The sequence below is a fragment of the Brassica rapa genome, chromosome A05 (genome assembly GCF_000309985.2).
Source record: "Brassica rapa cultivar Chiifu-401-42 chromosome A05, CAAS_Brap_v3.01, whole genome shotgun sequence".
Lineage (NCBI taxonomy): Eukaryota > Viridiplantae > Streptophyta > Magnoliopsida > Brassicales > Brassicaceae > Brassica > Brassica rapa.
The window spans coordinates 2,413,510-2,434,532 of NC_024799.2; the positions used below are offsets into that span (position 1 = coordinate 2,413,510).

The 21,023-nt window shown below is 38.4% G+C and overlaps 3 protein-coding genes across 5 annotated transcripts; 2 read left to right on the forward strand and 1 right to left on the reverse strand.

Moving 5' to 3' along the window:
- Positions 1-877: 877 nt before the first annotated feature.
- Positions 878-4,770, forward strand: LOC103867747 (ethylene-responsive transcription factor 13). The gene has a single exon (XM_033292484.1). It carries the CDS (start codon positions 2,344-2,346, stop codon positions 3,040-3,042), a length of 699 nt encoding a protein of 232 aa, XP_033148375.1. The 5' UTR covers positions 878-2,343; the 3' UTR covers positions 3,043-4,770.
- Positions 4,771-5,036: 266 nt separating this feature from the next.
- On the reverse strand, positions 5,037-7,487 carry LOC103866843 (homeobox-leucine zipper protein ATHB-4). 2 transcript variants are annotated; one of them, XM_009144831.3, is made up of 4 exons: positions 6,667-7,487; positions 6,103-6,446; positions 5,932-6,011; positions 5,037-5,476 (listed from the first exon to the last, which is right to left on the reverse strand). In XM_009144831.3, the coding sequence occupies exons 1-4, from the start codon at positions 6,857-6,859 to the stop codon at positions 5,227-5,229; spliced, it is 867 nt and encodes a 288-aa protein (XP_009143079.1). In that variant the 5' UTR covers positions 6,860-7,487; the 3' UTR covers positions 5,037-5,226. The 2 variants fall into 2 exon arrangements, with proteins under 2 accessions (XP_009143079.1, XP_009143078.1); XM_009144830.3 differs by having other exon boundaries at positions 6,103-6,467.
- A 10,047-nt stretch (positions 7,488-17,534) lies between these two features.
- LOC103866844 (thylakoid lumenal 15 kDa protein 1, chloroplastic) lies at positions 17,535-19,308 on the forward strand. Of its 2 annotated transcripts, none has more exons than XM_009144833.3 (8): positions 17,535-17,767; positions 17,880-17,999; positions 18,170-18,265; positions 18,352-18,424; positions 18,511-18,572; positions 18,682-18,763; positions 18,866-18,926; positions 19,037-19,308. In XM_009144833.3, exons 1-8 carry the CDS (start codon positions 17,651-17,653, stop codon positions 19,086-19,088), a joined length of 663 nt encoding a protein of 220 aa, XP_009143081.1. In that variant the 5' UTR covers positions 17,535-17,650; the 3' UTR covers positions 19,089-19,308. The 2 variants fall into 2 exon arrangements, with proteins under 2 accessions (XP_009143081.1, XP_009143080.1); XM_009144832.3 differs by having other exon boundaries at positions 17,569-17,767; positions 17,877-17,999.
- The last annotated feature ends 1,715 nt before the right edge of the window (positions 19,309-21,023 follow it).

The following is a 21,023-nucleotide window of genomic DNA, read 5'->3' on the forward strand; positions in this document are numbered from 1 at the left end:
TTATATTAATACTACACATACTTTAAGTTCATACTAGATTTTGACCCGCGCTTTCAAAGCGCGGGTTTATTTTTGTTTTTTTTTTCAATTGACAAATATTTAGTAAATGTCACATTTTCATATATTTTTGTTTTATTTTATAAAAGACTTAAAAATTTTATCTTTATTTATCGTATTTCATTTTAAATGACTATTTATTTTAAAAAAAATTAAACTTTATTTTTTTAATGAATTAAATTGGTATAACTCTGATAAATTAATTTTATTATGGGGTTAATATTTTAATTAAAAAATTATATACTTTTAATAAAGATTTATACTTTTCAATAAAAAAATTCAATTATTTTTATGAATGCTTAAATTATATTAAGAAAAGAAAAAAATAATAATTAAGAATAGTTGAAAAAAAATTATTTGAACTTGGACTCAATGGCCCAAAGAAAAAAAAAAGAGAATTGAATCTGATTTTTTAATAGGCCCAAATGGCCCAAGAGAGATTTGATTTGGGCTGGATCCAAAAAAAATGATCCAATATAGATTTGTTATTAATATTACTTAATTGCCCTTAATGAAACATGCAATGTTAGTGAAAGAAACATGCCCCTAAGGTAATTATGACAATAGGATCCTGCTTTAATAGTATAGATGATATACATGCAATTACGAAAAAAATGATTTAGTACTCACTTAAAAAGCATGTCAAGTTTTTTTATTTCAAAAATTAACAAAAAGTTACATCCAAAATTTTAAAACAATAACTAAATTAATGCATTTTTAGTTTTAAAATGTTATGTCCAAATCTATTAACCATTTAATCTATTAAAAATAAAATAAAAGTTAAGTAAAATTTATATTCTTAAATACAAGAAATTTAAGAAATGAAAAATTTAATTTTTTTTCAAAATCTAAATATCCGAACCCGATCCAAAATAACCGAAACCGAACTAAAAATACCCGAACCCGATCCGAAGTATAGAAATACCCGAACGGGTCCTACACCTCTATACCGAAATACCCGAAAATCTGAAATACCCAATCCGAACCCGAACGGATACCCGAACGCCCACCCCTAAGTGGATTGAGTAAAAGGAAAGTCAATTAACAAAACGTGTCTTTGAGGTAGGAGTATGACTTTGCCTTTCTACGTCAGGCTTAATAGTATTATTTTACTAGAACATTCGTTGGCACGTGAAAGTTGTGTTGGTGAGTATAATATTAGTTTAAATTTTCTTTAGAGGGGTAATGATTATTATTTTAAAAACCCGGGAGCTGATGCCTTATTCTCCTTAGACCATCTTCAATAGTTTACTCTATTTTTTACTCTAAAATAGATTAACTATATAATAGAGTTTGAGTTTGCTCATATGATACCCTATTTTATAGTAGAAAATAGAATAATGAACAAAAAAAATATATATTACTCTATATTTAAAGTAAACCTATTTTTTACTCTATTATAAAATAAGAAATATAGTACTATTGAAGTATTTTTTATTCTACACTTTATTTTAAAGTAAAAAATAAAGTGGAGTTGGAGATGCTCTTAGTATAACGAAAATAAATATAAGTTTTTGGTTATTGGCACATATTTTATTCATTCCATACCTGAAAATTTTCTGCATTATGTATTTAAAATATAGTTTATTAGACCCGTCGTTGTTCTAACGAATCTAGCTATATTTCCATTGTTTTGTTGACTCACTGTTGTGTTGCGCGTTGTAACTATTTCTAATTTACAAATTAGCTTTTTCTTTTGACCATGTTGATTATTCAAAAGTGACGAACCTTGACATTGCCATTGACCAATGGTAAACGATGATCAACTGAAAAAACTATTATATATAAAATTATAAGTTAATGAATCAGTTCTGAGTTTGGGAATTACTTAAATTATAAATAAGCAGATATTCACTAAGTTATATGTTTCTAATGTTTTACACCTATGTTTGATTAAACACCTATATTGTAACTATTATCATCGCCAAATCCTAACGAAAAAATGGACGAATATTATGAACAAGATTGTTACAAAAATGATTATGAGAGTATTGAAAAAGAAAGACCAAAAAAAGACCAAACAGAATAAATAACTAATACTTTGTCGCGGTATGGCCTTTTAAACAACGAGGGATATTTAAATAGAAACAAGGAAACTTTGGACACACTATCATCCTAAAGGTAAAGACATCATCATGTATTCATGTTCAGTCTCAAAGAACATTCCATGGACCTTCTCGTTCCGTACCTTTATAAATCAAATCTCCTCCGCAGTGTTTTAAGCAACAATACGACATCTTTCATTTCACTCTCTAAACCCACTCTCAAGCCCTAACTACGCCAACAATGTCAGGTTTTGATTACAACGACTCAACAAACTCAGCTGATTCCGTCAATAACGGTGTTAACCCACCCGTTTTCTACCGGAACCCTAGTTTCAGCAACGTTATCTTAAACGATAACTGGAGCGACTTGCCGTTAAGCGTCGACGACTCTCAAGACATGGCCATCTACAACACTCTCCGCGACGCCGTTAGCTCCGGCTGGACACCCACCGTTCCTCCTGTCTCCTCTCCAGCGGAAGTTACCGTGAGAGAAGAGAAGACGGAGACGATGGTTGCGTCGGAGGCGAGTGGTTCCAACGCTCCGCCGAGGCAAAAGGGAATGCAGTACAGGGGAGTGAGGAGGAGGCCGTGGGGGAAGTTCGCGGCGGAGATAAGGGATCCAAAGAAGAACGGAGCTAGGGTTTGGCTCGGGACTTACGAGACGCCGGAAGACGCGGCGGTGGCTTACGACCGAGCAGCGTTTCAGCTCAAGGGGTCAAAAGCTAAGCTTAACTTTCCACATTTGATTGGTACTTGTAAGTATGAGCCGGTTAGGATCAGACCTCGCCGTCGTTCGCCGGAACCGTCAGTCTCCGATTATTCATCGCCGGAGCAGAAGAGTGTAGGTCACGTTGAAGACGGTGAATCTAGCTTGGTTGTTCCGAATATGGATTTCACTGTGGATCAATCGGCATATACGTATTTTGATTATCAGCAATGATTTAATTAAGCATTTAAATAAGTAAAATTTAATTTTATGTATAAGGTCAATAGGTTTTGATCATATCTAATGTGATAGAAACTCTATATGGACTCTCTTTTGTTTTCCTGATTCGATTCTATAGTAACACTTACAAGTTTCACTTATATTATCATTTCTATCAGTTTTAAAAAACAAGTAGTGTCAAATTATAATTGATTTCTTATCATTAATATTTTGTTTTTCTACTTCTTGTCACCAGTTCAAACCTTACAATTCTACTTCTTGTCACTAGTTCAAACCTTACAGTGTTGAAGATTTTCATATTGAATAAAATGAGAACAGCTTCACCCTGGTATGAAAAAGTTCTAAAAATGATTAAATGCTAAATATGAATAAAATAATAGATAAATTTTCGAAAAGACTACATATTAATTCATCCTATAGTTTCTCAGATCCTCATATCATAGATGAAGTTGCTTTGATATGCAGTAACTTGTAAACTGTTTAATCATCATTGTCGGTTGATCAAACAAAATTGACAGTTTAAAGTAGGTGGGTGGTCACATTATTAACAGGGATATTAAACAGTTAATTAACCTAATACTATGCTAATTATTTATTTTCGGCACCTAATAGTCTATTCTTAATAATCAGAACGATCCAACATTAATTTACTGGGAATCTATTAGGTAAGTCTTACTAAAATATAGTTACAAAAAAAGTCTTACTAAAATATAGTTTATCAATGCAACATAAGTAGCCTATGTCGTTAGATTTACAAACTGATTAGAAAACAGGAATTTCTTGTTTCCATAAGTTACTTGACTTGCGCCACCATTTGTTGGTCAAGATTCTCACACGAGGGCTTTTGTAAAATCACATCTTTAATCGAATTAATCACGGAAAACGTTTTTCTTCTTTCCTTTTTTGGAGCAATCCAAGTCATAATTTTCTTGATCCGGCAACTTGTGGTCTGGCGTTTTGAAGATTCCTAGTACTAGCAACTACTACAGAGTTGCAGCTTCTCTTTGCCTTTTTATTCTTCTTGACATATCATAGCTATAAGCATTTGGAATTTGGATATTCATATCAGTTTACTAGGAAACAACAGGTTTAAAATCTTTAAGGTAAAACAAATTTAGAATCATTGATTTGGTATAGTTTCTTTCAGTTTCGATTCAGCTTTTGATATTAAAACCAGATAAATACGAGTGGTCGTTATCCAAAATATATGAATTTTATCGATAAATTCAAGAAAATTAAACAAATATATTCAAAATATTGAATATAATATAAAATATAACTAATATGTTTGGGTCATTTGATATCCTATCGACTAACGGGATTAACAAGGACTTTGTTCCATCTTTAGTCCGAACTCCAATTTATTGGATTCTGATTTAGTAACGTATTTATTTCGTAAAGCCCAATAACTAGTCCACTTTAGATAATTACGGGTCCCCACGAGTCAGTGTGTCTTGTTCCAGACCTCTGCTAGAAGTTTGTTTGATGAGATCAGAATTAAAACTGTAGTCACTTGGAAGAAGCAAAGGATTTGATTAGTGGTTCTCTTAGCTTGTGACCATGTTGGATTAGTGGAGGAAGGGAGAAAATGGTTCCATACGATGGAAGAGTGTGGCCTTAATGCTAAAATTGAGCACTATGGCTGCATGGTTGATATACTAGGAAGGGCAGGGCACCTAGAAGACGCAGAGGATTTTATTACAAACATGCTTTTTGAACCAAACGGAATAATCCTAAGCTCTTTATTGTCTTCATGTGGGCAAAGCAAGGATACAGAAAGGGCCAAGAGAATTTTAAGGAATGCGGTTGAATTGGAGCCTCGGAATGATGGGAACTATGTTCTGTTGAGGAACTTGTATGCTGGAGAATCAAGAATTCAAGATAGGACGATGTCAAGATGGTGAAAAACATGATGTGGAAGAACGAAGCTAAGAAAGAGGATGTGGATGTAGCAGGACTGAGATAGATTGATAGATTATATTGTCTCGGAGTTTATAACAGGAGATGCAACACATTATGTCAAAGAGTTAGTTTACAGTGTTAAAAGTCTCAGATCCAGATGACGTCTTTCTCATTTTGTAATAGATAGAATTTAATCTCGCATGAAAACTTTAAGTTTCAGTTTTCATTCTTATATTTATAGTATATACTAACTAAAACTACCGAGAATACTCTTCCCTAGTGAGCTGATGAAGACGAGGGAGGAGGAGGAGGAGCAGCCACAGTAGAGGAGGAAGCTGAGACACGTTCACAAGAAGGGCACATGGTAAGAGTGGTTGGAGGAGTCATTTGCATGTAGAGATTTGGAGACAGCTTCAACGCCCTGAGCCCAGATACTTCCTTCTGCAACCTACGATTCTCCTCCGTTAGATTATCGCAACATCTCTTCAAATACTCACAATCAACCTCCGTTTGTTTCAGCTTCGTCCTGAACATGTAAGAAAGTCAAATATATAATGTTATTATCCTTGCTCATGACCAAAAAAAAATGTTATTATCCTGCAGAAAAATAATAGTATATATTTTTGAAGATTACGCAATTCTTTTTATTTTGACTAAACTAGCTATATATAATGTCAATAATTTTTTTCTATAAAAATTAAAATGGAGAATATGACAAAGAAACAAAACAGAATTAGATTCTTCTTTTAATGTATACGCATGCATGCATCTCTCTGATCCCTCTTTGAAAAGGCTGTAGTAAAAAGTAGAAAACTCCATGTGACAGAAGATCCCTAAATACGATTTTCTTTTTAGGACAGTGAGATGAAAATCTATTGGGGTCATAAAAGGACAATTATATCCCCATCATAGCAATTACTAAGATTCTGTACAGTAATATTACCCTTTAATACCCCTAGAGATAATGAAGATTTACTTTACCTTGCCCTGCGGTTCTGGAACCACACTTCTACTTGCCTTGTCCTCAGATTCAACTGTTTCGCTAGTGCCAGCTTTTGCTTCTGCCCAGTCAGATGGTTCGAAAATGAAATAAGAAGACGCTGGTTTTAAATGCTTGCCCTCTAAGGTAATTTTTACGAAAATGCCACTAACCGGATTAAGAGTGCTATGTTCTTTGAAAGTCTCTTCAAGAACCAAAGCTTGTTCTTTCGATAACCGGAGTTTCTTTCTTGAACCGTCTCCGTTTCCTCCGTCTTCGTCGTCACTTCCACAGCTTCCGCCGCCGCGTGAGCAAGAAGCTCTCTCCCCCTCGGTTTCATCTCCTTCTCCTCTCGCCGCTGCAGCAAGATCCCTCTTATTTCCACTCACACTCGAAACGTTGCTGTTCGGAGACGACATGCCGGCCGTCTCTTCGTCTAAGTCAACCACCACCGCCACCGATGGAGGTCTGTTCACGTCGAAACCTCTCAGAAAAGATCCAAAGTTGGAGTTTCTCTCTGCGGTTATACGTGTGGTTCCTTTTAGATAATTAAAAGCATGGTCAACTTCAGTCTTGTAAAGCTAACATATATATTAGAAAAAAATCGGATCTGCAACATAGACATGTATGAAGATTTGAAACATAATCATATCTTGTACAGAAACATAATCCTCACACATTAAATGTACAATAAAATCTCAGGGAAATAAAAAGGAGAAATAAGAAAATAAATTTACCAGAAGGCTGAAATAGATGAGGCCAAGAGCTGTGATGAGTTTTCTTCGGGAGATGCTTATTCTTGTGATTTTGCATGCGAGGAAACGAAGAAGAAGTTGTAGAAGGCATTAGATTCAACCTCAGGGATGGTTCCTTTGGTTGACTAAACCCCAAGCTTAGACTCAGAGCTAACCCATCATCTCTTTCACCCATTTCTCCAAAAAAGATAATTCTTTTCTTGGATTTTCAAGATTTTCAAGATTTTCTCGAGAAAATGATGCTGATTAATACGACTACTATATAATTCAAAAATTTGAGATGTTGAGAGAGAGAGAGAGAGAGAGAGAGAGAGAGAGAGAGAGGAGGAGGGGGAGGGGAGGGGGGGGGGGAGGTCTATGTGGGGGCTTGGGGGTTTCAATGATGACTTGTGTCAGAGAGACCCTTGTCATTGCAATGATGATTTATACTGTTACCTGCTCATTTTTTTATTTTGCTGTAATAAATGTTAAGAAAAGAAAACCCCATTTATTCCAATACGTTGAACTTCTGAGAAAAGTTATTTCGTTTATTTTCATCCTAAAAGTCAATAGCAAACGTTAACATTTACCTAAGATTTCAGTTTCAGTTAGCTGTGTTTTGACTATTATATAATTTATTTTATATCATTGAATTTTACTTTCCAAAATTCGTATTTAAAATTTGACTAACTGGAAGATATCCAAGCATGGTTTATTTAACAAGTTAAAAAGGTGATGTTTCACATTTGGGAAGTGATATACACAATAAAAGTCTTGACTAGTCGTGCAGATCTTTGTGTGAATTGTTTTATTTCTTAAAACATGTAAGAACCATTTAAGAGGAAAAAAACATATGTATATAGGTGACGTGTGTCTGAACGTGAAATGTACTACTAGCGAGTATGTGCGGGTGGAGAAGAAGAGAATGGCGTTGGGCTCAAAATGGTATGGACGTCAGAAACGATGTTGTATTTGATAGGTTACACTAGAGGCTAACACGGTATGGGGTTGGACTTTAGAGTTACCTGTGAATGCAACATTATTTTGATTTTCCATTAAATATTCGATTCATTTATAATTCCCTTTTTTTTTTTTTTTGGTCAACATTATTTTCCATTAAATATTCGATTCCATTTATAATTCCCTTATACCAAAACACTGTCATTTAATTTGTAGTTCTTTTTTGGTCAACTACTAGTAAAAGCCAAATTCAAGTTTTCCATTGATTTGTATGGTCTCAGTCGAGTATAAAACGGACATTTGGAGAAGACTAGTTGTGGTAGAGTTCGCGGCTACTTGTCGCTGAGACAACCATTAGTATTGTTTGTTGATAATGCTATCATTATCACAGCTTCAGTTTCTTTGAGGGTTACAAACAAGACGGGCCAGCTTCAATTAGTACTCCTCCGTTTCCGAAAATAAAATGTTTTAGATTTTTTACTTGTTCTACAAAGAAGATTTTTTATATGTTTAAGGTATTTTTTTATATTATTAAGAAACGTTAAATGAAAATATTTGAATTGATTAAATTTCATTGGTGAAAAGTTATTGGAAAGTGTAAAATAAAGTAAAAAAATTTATTATAAACATTTATTAAATTCTTAATAAGCATCAACACTTTAGAAAATTTTATTTTTGGGAACATAAGAGTATTATTTTAATTTTAAAATTAAAACGTTCGACGCTTTCAACCACCCACAGTAATTAGCAAAATAAAAAACACCCACAGTATGCATGTTACTTTCCAATTTATTCTTTTTGTTAATAATCTGTATTTGACATGTTGGATATCTTCAATCAATGTGGTCATGCTTTTTTCCTTAATCTCAAATCTTTCTGCTAAATCAGTACTGGTGGTGCGCTGATTACTTTTATACAATTTATTTTATTTGGAGTATTGGTGGGCTGATGGTTTTGAGTGGTTGCTTAAAATAGAATAATTATACCAACAAACTGAGTTTTACTCCGGATTTTTCTTATTTTCCACTAATCATAGTGGAAAACAACAATAACTGTAATGTTCAACCGAGTTTATACAACTCGTTATATTAATTGTTAAAGGATTTCGCATGCTAAAAATCATTACTATTATAAACTGTAATAATCTTTTTGATGTTGGGCTTAACACGCTAACTTAAATGTATTATAACAATTTAATTTATATAAAATGTCATCAATATTATTATCAACTCACGCTATAATGAATGTTGATAAAACAAAGTGCCAGTTTAAAAACGGTTGCAAGTAGCTTATTAGCCACAGTGAAGTTCATAATGAAAATCAAAGGAAGAATATATCAAATGTGCTCAGATTGTCTAACAATGTTTGAGTATATTCATGACTGTGGAACTTTTACATTACAGAGTGTTGCGTTGCGGTGGAGCGAGTGTAGAACTGAATCAAGATTTACGAACAAGTAAAAAAGTAGAAGACGTGGAGGTCACATGGGAGATGGGAAGGAGTTCACGTGCATGAACTCGTGGGAAGTCGCCAGGATGGCAGCACGTTGTCACGGACTGATTTCTTCACAGCAATCAGGACGTGCGGCCTTAGTACCTTTCCACCCTTGTGGTTACTAAGTCAGCCTTTCGGACAAACTCGATCAGCACTTAGAGAGAGAAAGTGTGAATACTTTTAGAGAGAAGTCAGAGCTTTAGAAAGTACTTGATTTTATAACTTGGTGAATGATTTACAAATGAGGCTTCACCCCCTATTTATACAAAATCACCTCCTCAACGGACGGTGGAGATCGAACCGATCTAACGGCTCAGATCATTTCCTTCCTATGAAGTAACTTCAACATGAAGTACTTCACTCTTAAGCTACTTCCTCCTAAAGTATTCTACACACTTCCATCCTTATTTTATATTATCCATACTTAGATATTTTACAAGCTTAAACTTAAGAAAAATACTAAGTATGGTCGGTTTTAAACCTCTCGGTCCCGACCCATTATTTCTTCAAAAGTTGGGGCGTGACATCCTCCCCCACCTATGCTGGTGACGCCCTCGTCGCCATGTATGCCTTCAGTGCGTCCCGGAATTGCCACAAGTCCTCTTCCGGTTCCCAAGTTGCTTCCGCCTCCGGCAGTCCCTTCCATTTGATGAGAAAATGGGTCTGTCTTGGGACTCCTCGCTTCCTGACTTCTTTGGACGCCAGTACTTCCCCAATCTCCTTGTCATAAGACTTGGTCATGACTGGTGGTGCCCTGGTCGAGACGCCTCTGTCTTGGTCGTCCATATCAGCCTGGTACGGCTTCAGCATGCTCACATGAAAGACCGGATGGATCTTAAGTGTATCCGGTAGGTCAAGTCGGTAGGAAACCTTTCCCACCTTCCCAACTATCTCGAACGGCCCTTCGTACCTCCGGATCAAGCCTTTGTGTAGGCTCCGGAATGCCTTGAACTGTTGTGGAAGTAACTTCACAAGTACAAGGTCGCCCACTGAGTACTCCGAAGACCGTCTCTTCTCATCTGCCCACTTCTTCATACGCTTACGGGACTTCTCCAAACATGCTCGGGCCTGATCCGCATGTTCTTCCCACTGCTTGACCATGATAAACGCCCCTGGACTTCTCCCCTCAGTCCTTGGTGCAGCCAAAGTATGTGGAGTTAGTGGCTGTTGTCCTGTTGCGAGCTCGAATGGACTGCGTCCTGTCGCCTCGCTGCGTTGAAGGTTGTAAGAGAACTGGGCTATATCCAGCAACTTCGCCCAGTCTCGTTGGTTGGCGCTTACAAAGTGACGGAGATAACTCTCAAGCAAGGCATTCACCCTTTCGGTCTGCCCATCAGATTGCGGGTGAAAGCTTGTTGAGAAACTTAGTTCTGTCCCAAGCATTTTGAACAGCTCCGTCCATAAGCGCCCGGTGAATCGTGGATCACGATCACTCACGATGTTCCGCGGAAGTCCCCATAACTTAACCACGTTTTTGAAAAACGCCCTTGCTGCCTCTTCCGCGGTGCAGTCCCGGTCGCAAGCCACGAACGTCCCATACTTAGAGAATCGGTCCACAATCACCAGGATGGATCCGAACCCTTCGGACTTAGGCAATGCGCTGATGAAGTCTAGGGAAACCGAGTCCCATGGTCTCTCTGGAATCGGAAGTGGCTGTAGCAAACCCGCGGACTGCTTGTTCTCCGTCTTGTCTTGCTGGCAAACAAGACAAGTCTTCACATAAAGTTCCACGGTATCCCTCATCCGTGGCCAGTAGTATCCTGCTTCGATAAGTGCCATTGTTCTCTTCTGTCCCGGATGGCCCGCCCATCGGGTATCATGGCACTCCCGAATGATGTCTCGTCGAAGACTTTCCCACTTAGGCACATAAAGTCTTCGACCTTTGGTATAGAGTAGCCCGTTCTCTACCCAAAATCGATGCACCTTCCCTTCGTTGGATAGTTTCACCAGCTCCTTAGCGACTGGATCGCGTTCCAGCCCCTCTCGGATTCGAGCCATAATGGTCCCCTCGACTTGGCTCATTGCTGCTAGCTCTGCTTTCCGACTTAGTGCATCGGCCACCACATTCACCTTTCCTGGCTTGTACTCCAAAGTGTAATCGAACTCAGCCAGGAAGTCTTGCCATCTTGCCTGTTTCGGGGACAGCTTCTTCTGGGTCTGAAAGTAGCTCGTCGCCACGTTGTCCGTTTTGACTGAGAAGTGCGATCCCAGAAGATAGTGTCTCCAAACTCGTAAGCAATGGACTATCGCGGTCATCTCCTTCTCTTGAACCGTGTACCGCCGTTCAGTCTCATTGAGCTTGCGGCTCTCAAAGGCAATTGGGTGTCCATTTTGCATCAGCACTCCCCCGATGGCAAAGTCGGAGGCATCCGTGTGTAACTCGAAAGGGAGACTGAAGTCGGGTAAGGCAAGGACGGGTTCCTGGCTTACTGCAGTCTTCAGCTCCTCGAAGGCTTCTTGGCAACGTCCGGACCAGTCCCATGTCTTCCCCTTCTTGAGAAGGTCCGTCAGTGGTGCTGCCTTCCTTGAATATCCCTCGATGAACCGACGATAGTAGTTGACCAGACCAAGGAAAGATCTCAACTCCGTCACCTTGGTCGGGGCCTCCCACTCCATAATCGCCTTGACCTTCGGTTCATCCATCTTCAGCTTTCCATGGCCGATAACATGGCCAAGGAACTGAACTTCCTCAGTGGCAAACGTGCACTTCTCCCTCTTCACGAACAGTTCGTTTTCTCGGAGAACCCGGAAAACTGTCCGTAGGTGCTCTACATGCTCCTCCATCGAGTTGCTGTAGATGACTATGTCGTCTAAGTATGCCACCACGAACCGATCCAAGTAGGGTTGTAGGATCTGGTTCATAAGGGTGCAAAACGTGGCTGGGGCGTTCGTAAGCCCGAAGGGCATCACCAACCACTCGAACGACCCATACCGCGTTATGCACGCAGTCTTCGGCTCATCCCCTTCCGCTATCCGGACTTGATAGTAACCCTTCTGCAAGTCCATCTTCGTATAGACTTTTGCCCCACCAAGTCTATCGAATAGGTCGGCAATCAGCGGAATGGGATAACGGTTCTTGATCGTCACCTTGTTAAGGGCCCGGTAGTCCACGCACATCCTCAACGAACCATCATGCTTCTTTTGGAACAAAACCGGGGCGCCATAAGGTGCCTTCGACGGTCTCAGCTTCCCCGTCGATAACAACTCATCGAGTTGTTTCCTCAACTCCTCCAGCTCGGATGGAGCCATCCTATAAGGTGCCATAGATGGTGGTTTGGCTCCCGGCTCCAACTCGATCTGATGGTCCACCGCCCTCCTCGGTGGTAACTTCTCAGGCAACTTAGCTGGCATCACGTCCTTGTTCTCCTCAAGGACTGCCTCGACGACTTGTGGGATAGACTCCACGTTCTTGGGCTGATCCTCCACCTTCATCATAGCCAAAAACGTGGGTTCACCCTTCTTCACCCCCTTGGTGAGCTGCATCGCCGATAGTTGCCTCGTCCCATCGGTTTTCTCTTCCAAGGCTGGAATCATGCACGGTGATCCCTTCTCGAGTATGCATACCGAGCTCAACGCAGGCATGGGTATGGCTGAGACTTGTCTCATGAATTCCATACCCAAGACTACCTTGAAGTCGTCCATAGGAATGACTGAGAAGTTCACCGGACCATTCCAGCTTCCCAATTTCATCCCGACCCCTCGGGCTATCCCATGGACTGGTTGAGCCTTGGCGTTCACCGTCTTCATCCAACCGTCCTTCTTGGACCACTTGACACCAAGTCTCACAGCTTCGTCTATCGCCATGAAGTTGTGAGTGGCGCCCGTGTCCACCATCACTCGGGTCGGTTTGTCATTGATCCGAGCCTCGACATACATGAGCCCCTTGCTCGTTGGCTTTACCACCGGGTTAGCCTTCAGGGCGTTGAGAAGCTGCAACGATCCCATCTTTCCCGGCTCCTCTTCTGGAGACTCGGTGTCCCGACTCTCCATGATTGCGGACAAGGATCCCATTTTTGGACAGTCCTTCATCGCATGTGGCCCCTTGCACACAAAGCACCCTCCCTTAGGAACGAAGGACTTTTTCCTTGCCTCGAAGTCTTCCCGTCGAGCACCCCTCTCAAAACTCCTTGAGTTGGATGGTCGGGAAGTATCCCGTCTCGCTCCCCCACTTTTGGCCACGACCTGCTCCTTCTTCTTTGAGGACTCGGACGGACCAGAGGTGCGGAAGTCAGTTAGCGACTCAGCCACCGCAATGGCTTCGTCCACTGTCTTGACTCCCCGACGCTGTAACTCTTGTTTGGCCCAAGCTTGCAGTCCATCGGTGAAGTAGAACACAAGGTCCTCTGCAGTCATGTTCGGAATCTGAAGCATGAGCGTTGTGAACTCCTTCACATAGTCCCGGATCGAGCCACGCTGTCGAAGTTCCCTTAACTTCTTACGGGCCTCATACACGACGTTCTCCGGGTAGAACTGCCGCTTTAACTCCTTCTTGAAATCATCCCAAGTATCGATCCGGCATGTTCCTTGCTCGATCTCGGAATGTTTCCTTCGCCACCACAGCATGGCCGTGTCCGACAGGTAGGACGTCGCAGCCTTCACCTTCGCATTCTCAGCCACCAAGTTGAGATTGTCGAAGTATATCTCCATCTGCCAAAGGAAATTCTCGACCTCCTTGGCATCCCGCGCCCCGTTGAACCGATTTGGCTTCGGAAATTCAACCTTACCAACACTGGTTCCTTCAACGGTTCCAGCGTTCGCGCTTGCCCTCTTGACCAGTGCGACGTCCTCCTCCATTGCAGTAAAGCGTGCCTTCATCCCCTCGATGTCATCACGCAAAGCCTGCATGGATCCCGTCACCAGCTCCTCGAGCCGAATGAACCGAGAGTCCAAGTCGGCAGCATTTTGCTTGACCTCCTCAAGCCCACCGAACACAACACTCTCCAGCTCAGTGACGGTATGCTCGACCCTCTCGAGCTTCTCACCAATCTCGCCCACAGCCACACCCAGAGCCTCACGAGAAACACTCTTTTCCCGCTGGGTGCCAGCACGTGTGGACGTAGCCTCCCGTCCGCGCTCCTCCACGCCGGACTGCGAGCTTGCTTCTTTTTGTTTATCTCCCTTAGCCATTTTCTTCACTCGGACAGAGGCTCCCTTTGTCTGGATCGTAACTCCGCTCTGATACCAACTGTCACGGACTGATTTCTTCACAGCAATCAGGACGTGCGGCCTTAGTACCTTTCCACCCTTGTGGTTACTAAGTCAGCCTTTCGGACAAACTCGATCAGCACTTAGAGAGAGAAAGTGTGAATACTTTTAGAGAGAAGTCAGAGCTTTAGAAAGTACTTGATTTTATAACTTGGTGAATGATTTACAAATGAGGCTTCACCCCCTATTTATACAAAATCACCTCCTCAACGGACGGTGGAGATCGAACCGATCTAACGGCTCAGATCATTTCCTTCCTATGAAGTAACTTCAACATGAAGTACTTCACTCTTAAGCTACTTCCTCCTAAAGTATTCTACACACTTCCATCCTTATTTTATATTATCCATACTTAGATATTTTACAAGCTTAAACTTAAGAAAAATACTAAGTATGGTCGGTTTTAAACCTCTCGGTCCCGACCCATTATTTCTTCAAAAGTTGGGGCGTGACAACGTGGTCACCACCAGCGACCACACTCGTGCGGCGTAATTTCTGTTCCTCCACGACCAGACATCCACTTCTCTTCAATCATTGGATACTCTCTCTAACATCCCACGCGTTAGCTCTCTCGCGTGCAAATCACGTCTTAATTGTTCGTGGTTATGCAAGCTACATTAATAATATTCCAAAGTTATGAAAACTGTAATTGTTAAAAATACTATATGTTTGCATACATCATAAAACAGCTAGCTTATTAGAAGAGGATCCGATAAGAACCGACCAATGCAAACAAGCCCACGTTTCTGGGTTAATCATGCATGCATGTATAAATTTCAAATGCTTAATCATGGGTTAATGAGCCCCACGTGTGTGTCCATATCCATGTGCAAAAGCTCTGGCATACCATGTGTTCTCTCATTTTCCTATTCGGTTTTGAACTGACATGTATTACCTTCTCGATCTATATACTATAATTCAGATACTAATAATTTCAGTACTACTTATAAAACAATGATCAAAAACCCCAAGTGTCTCATTACGAATTAGAAGACACTTGAAGATAGTTTGGTTTTGACATTAAACTAGTGTTATGAATTAATAGACATTTTAAGTGGACCTTTTTCTTTCTTTTTAGGAACATGAAAAGATACGTCAGTATCATCTGCGCCTGTGTATTTTCTGTCCATTTCAACATATGCTATAAGCCTATAACTGATTATCATTTTTATGTTATTATGATGAATATAATTAAAAAGATTGAATGCAAATGAATGGAAGGAAAGATATTGAATAAAAAAATGGAATTATGTTCCATATCATTCATAAACATTTTTAATCATGAATATTTTATAATCACATCCATTTATTTTCATACATTCCACCAAAAATAAGTGGAATGAGATTTGTCTTTTTCACTCCATTCAAATGGTAAAATTTTGGCATCTACATAAACAAATCATTCCATATAATTTTTTTTCTATAAATTTGTAATCTAGTCGTACCTATAATGAATTTTCTCGTTTTCTAAGAAGTCATATGTACGACATTTAGAGTGTTTTTTTGTAAGAATTGATATTTACAGTCTGTTTGTTCAATAAACTTTAATTTTATGAGTGTGATTGTATATGTAGTATTAATAGAGTTAACTTTTTGGTGAAAAAGGTTTTTACTGCCAGTTCAGCTGATAATTCACCAGTCTCAATTGGTTGTCTTAGTGGAAATACATGTAAGATTGACTTTAATTTTGTTTCTTATTTTATTCATACATTTTTTCTCTCAGTTAAGCTGATATATTTCCTCTTGTTTCTTTCGATTAATTTACTTTCGGTTCCTATGGTATTTATTTACCAATCAAAACTTATATGTATATATATCATTCACCACCAAATCACCAATGATGTCGAAAAGAAAGAAAACAAAAAAGTTGCAAAAAAAAAAAAGAAAGAAAACAAAAAGCAACCATATATAGTACCACTGTTGATTGTAGTGCATCCACACCAATAAATGTTCGCTAGCTAATTTAATCATTACAAAATAATTATTATATTTTTCACGTACCACATGATGGTATTGACGTATCTAGCAATTTACTCGAAAGCTTAATCACTACACATGTTCACGTGGGAAGCCCGTCACTTAATTTGGTCCGTTCTTAGAGTTGATGGATTCATATGACTTTATTATATGATAACCCTGCAATTCGTATTACTAGTTTATAGAAACTTCAAAGAGATCTTTACAAAAACATACTGTTACGCTGTAAATCTTATAATACAGCTGGTCACATGCATGCATAAATTAGATAACTAAACAAAGAAAGAAGAGCATATATATATGGGCAATTATCTCAAATATGCATTTTTAAGTTTTTATCACAAAATAGCTCTAAAAATGATTAAAATAACTTCTTTTTTTTTGTTTTGATAACTTTCATATTTTTTTATTTTTTAAATAACTCTAAACTCTAAGCCTAGAATGGTTATTTTTATCTTTAAATAATATTTATTTTGGTTATTTTTTTATTGAGGGACATTTTTATTCTTAAAAATGACTATCATAGTGAATTTTTCTATATATATTTGGTGTGAGAAAAACATATATATTCTGTGATATTACTAATTAAGTTTTGATTGGTTAGCATTAGTAACTGAGAGTAACTAGATTCGCTACTGAATACAGCGTACCACTTTTACTCAGTTCAAAACTACTTTAAAAGATAAAAGAACAGCAGAATCTAACGTATTTCCGTTTAGTATGAAATCTATAAAAAAAACTTGCGAAATCTAAAAGAAAAAGAAAAAGCAGAAAGTTTGAAGATTCAGAGAAAGTTAGCAAGGAGACAGACAGGGCGAGTGAGAGCCACGTGAGGTGTGTAAAAGAGCAAATTAAAAACCGCCAGATTTTCACGTGGGAAGTCACGTGATGGAGCATACACGTGTCAGCCTCAAAAGAGAAATAATAGAGGGAAGATAATTGGTCCCACCTTCTCACCGAACACCAATCATTTGATTCCCGCTAAGTTACATTTCTGCCCCTCACCCGAAGGGCTCTGTGGATGGTTCCTGTGTATTTGGGCCGGGGCTATCTTTATCCGTGTACAACTGTTACCACGTGACTTGCACGTGATCTCGCAATTCTAATCGAGGTAAGAGATCCCGTTCGAATCCTAAAGTAGCACTTTCATATTATATTATTTTCAAAATTGGTGTGTACGGAAAAAATGATATCAAACAGCTTGGTTGGGCCTATAGTGGCCCAAGTAGAATGGGCTTTACGATTCGCAACCTGTCATGTAACAAAACATAATAAACAAACCTTATCCACAAGGCAGCAAAGCAAGTCTGTTTGGTTTTGCCTCATCCACTGAGACATTCGTGAAGAAGACATGGCAATTCTCAGCAACGTCTCGTTTCCCTGCAGCAACATCTCTCTAAAACCATCTCTCTCTTCTCTCCCTAACTCTCCTTCTTCTCGTCATCATTGTCTCATTCGCTGCTCACTGGTAAGAACATCTCTCCCAAGCTCTTAAACGAAGTGTGGGCTGAAGAAACCAGAAACAGAAAAAGAGAGAGACTCTTTATTAATTTTATGATTGTGGGTTTTGTCTTTAGCAGGAAGGGAAAGAAGTGGTGAGTCCATTGGTTTGGTCATTAGGAGAAGAGGTTTCAAAGAGAAGCTTACTTGCACTTGTCTCAGCTTCTCTCTTCTTTGTTGATCCTGCTCTTGCTTTTAAGGTAACTCTCCTTAAGTGGAAGCAAATTCTTTTGTGATCTAATATGCATCTGCTTGTGATTCAGATATTATGTGTTTGTTAGATGTTTGAAACATTTTGAATTATATTTTGCTGCAAACTATTTTTTTGAAAATTTGTTTTTATGGATTATTTAAATGAAAATAAAAAAAGGGTGGAGGTCCCTATGGACAAGGAGTCACCAGGGGACAGGACTTATCCGGCAAAGACTTCAGTGGCCAGACTCTGATCAGGCAGGACTTCAAAACGGTAATCCCCTTCTAATGAGTGAATCATCATAATGTACACTAACTCTTTCGTTTAATCATCCTCTATTTGGTAACATCGTCGCGCAGTCCATCCTAAGGCAAGCCAACTTCAAGGGTGCTAAGTTGTTAGGTGCTAGCTTCTTTGATGCAGACCTAACAGGTTTGTTTGTTCTCTTTCCCTTTTGTTGAAAGCATCAGAAGAACAGTATGTAATACATAAGACTTCTGATTCATAATCATATCCAGGTGCTGATTTATCCGAAACTGATCTCCGAGGTGCAGATTTCTCCTTGGCTAACGTAACAAAGGTCATAGTTGATATTTTAAATGTGTAACCATGTATGTGTTTAATGCTAAGAAAGCAAAAAAAAAAAGGATCTGTGACTTTAGTGGTTAATAGTTAAAACATTGTTGCAGGTGAATTTAACAAACGCTAACTTGGAAGGAGCAACTGCTACTGGAAACACATCATTCAAGGGATCAAACATTACAGGCGCAGGTACAAAAAAAAGAAGAAGAAAGCTTTCATAATAATAATAGTAATAAGAACCCTCTCTTTGTTATCTTTGAGCTTTATACAAAGTTTGTAACGGGATTTTAGATTTCACTGATGTTCCTCTAAGAGATGATCAACGAGAATACCTTTGCAAAATCGCTGATGGGTAAAAAAACCTCTTCTCCTCTCATCTCTTGGAATCAAATCTTATTCTAAATCTGAATGTAATGTGATTTTAATGTTTGCATTTAATTGTATTTTGTTTTGACTCACTAGGGTTAATGCGACCACTGGGAATGCCACACGAGACACATTGCTCTGCAACTAAACTGCCAAATGTAAACCTTTGTCTTCTTCACCTGAGTTTTTGTACAAGTTTTTTTTTGTGTGTGAATGATGTTGTTGCAGAGTGAGTGTGTATATAAATATGCTTACTATACTCAAATTTGACATTGAGAGATTATGTATGCTACTTTACTTTCGGCCTACAAAACAATATATAAAGTTTGGAACTGTACTTGTAAAATCACTTGTTTATTTTTCTTCAACCAACTTTCAGTTTTTTTTAACATGAACCTTTTTTTTTAAAACCGTGAAAGGATGATACAAATAGTCTAATAACCACATTGGAGGAGAAACAAAGAAAACATACAAATTTGAAATTTTCACTGCTTCCTTTGATAACATGTCAGCAGCACTATTGCAGTTTATACATATGTTTAACAACAAAATTATTTGTTTTTTTTAATAAAAAAATTCTAAAAATTAAAGAAATTACACAAGAAAACGTGGCGAAATATTTTTAAATTACACAGTCAAAAAGCATAATGGGTAAGTGGACTAAAATGATTTTAGAAAATCTTATACCATAAAAGAGAGTTGTGTTTTCTTATAATACCTAGTGTGTACATGACTATAAGCTAATCACAGTTGTATAACAACTCAGTAGTTAAGTTTTTGATATTATCCATCAAAATGAAAATATCATTCCATAAACTCCAAACAGTTTCTATCCCTACGTTCCCCCTCATCATCTATATATACACAAAGTAAAACAGATAACTGACAATTGAGAGCATCTCTTGTTGTCTAAAAGAAGTGAGAAAAGAAGAGAAAGAGAGAAGCCATGTCTAAGTTGAATGCAAACGCCCTTCCTTTTCGTCCCGTTTACAACGATGAACATGCACTCTTTCTGACCTTCTCCAACGGCTTCCCCCTCACAGAAGTGCAAATATTTCATTACTTTAACTGGCAAGTAACTAACCCTACTGCCTAACTCTCTAAATTTATAATAGTTTTTGTTTTGTGCAATGCATTGTTATCAGACCAGACCATTTACCTCGGAATTTCATGTTTTCTTCGTTACATAGAATGTTAGTTTTGTGTAAGTTAATGTCATAATCTATGAACTAACTCATACACACTCTTGCATGTTATATGACAAAGTCTTTAAATGGATACTAATTTTGGTTTAGTTTGTACAAATGTTATATCACGTAGACATATACTTGCATTTTACATGCCTCATTGCATTTCTAAAGATAAAATGCATTGAAACTTGTCTTGCTAAAAACATTTAATTTGGTGATTCATCGTACGGTTTTTGGTGATATAATATATATTTGCGATAAAAAATTGGTTATATATATATGATGATGATGATATTAATGTTGAAGTTGATGATTATCATCAGTTGTTACTACCCGTATGTTGAAGGAGTGAATGTGCACCATCCTAAGTTTGGAGACCCCTTGTTTGGAAAAATTGTGTTTAGGAAACAATGCATTCCAGCCTTACTCATGGGAAACAAAGAAAAAATATATTTTATAGTGGACGGCTGCCATCTCTACTGCAAAAGATTCGTAACCCAGAAGAGCCAACCCGAAGCCACCGAAAGTACTAGCCTCCCTGATGATGGTAACCACTCCGATGGTGATGAGTGATCTGAGTGTTTATGGAATGTAATCCCTTGGGTTGTTGTATCAATCAATGGGGTTTTAACTGGACCTATCCAGAATAAGCTTGCTGTTTTTCAATTTAATTAATAAAGGATGTAATCGTTTGATTATGTGAGATCTGTTGGGTGGAGGTTTTTCATCTCAGTTCAGATATTATTTGAAACATGTTTTTATTTTGGATTATTTTTTTAATTCTTTCTTCAATTCAAAATATGGTTGAAATAAGCATGAAATCGCCATTTAGAATATTTATAGAATAAAATTTAAAAGATAGGAGGAAACTATGACTGACAAAAAAAGGAGGA

What these genes read in the sequence shown, in the direction of transcription:
- LOC103867747 (XM_033292484.1), top strand. Translation starts at nt 2,344, where the DNA reads ATGTCAGGTTTTGATTACAACGACTCAACAAACTCAGCTGATTCCGTC.
- LOC103866843 (XM_009144830.3), bottom strand. Translation starts at nt 6,859, where the DNA reads ATGGGTGAAAGAGATGATGGGTTAGCTCTGAGTCTAAGCTTGGGGTTT. An exon ending in TCATCTATTTCAGCCTTCTG is followed by an intron (nt 6,468 to 6,666) that starts GTAAATTTATTT and finishes ATTATCTAAAAG; the next exon opens with GAACCACACGTATAACCGCA. An exon ending in TTCCAGAACCGCAGGGCAAG is followed by an intron (nt 5,477 to 5,931) that starts GTAAAGTAAATC and finishes TTACATGTTCAG; the next exon opens with GACGAAGCTGAAACAAACGG.
- LOC103866844 (XM_009144832.3), top strand. Translation starts at nt 17,651, where the DNA reads ATGGCAATTCTCAGCAACGTCTCGTTTCCCTGCAGCAACATCTCTCTA. An exon ending in CTTTGATGCAGACCTAACAG is followed by an intron (nt 18,425 to 18,510) that starts GTTTGTTTGTTC and finishes AATCATATCCAG; the next exon opens with GTGCTGATTTATCCGAAACT. An exon ending in CCTTGGCTAACGTAACAAAG is followed by an intron (nt 18,573 to 18,681) that starts GTCATAGTTGAT and finishes ACATTGTTGCAG; the next exon opens with GTGAATTTAACAAACGCTAA.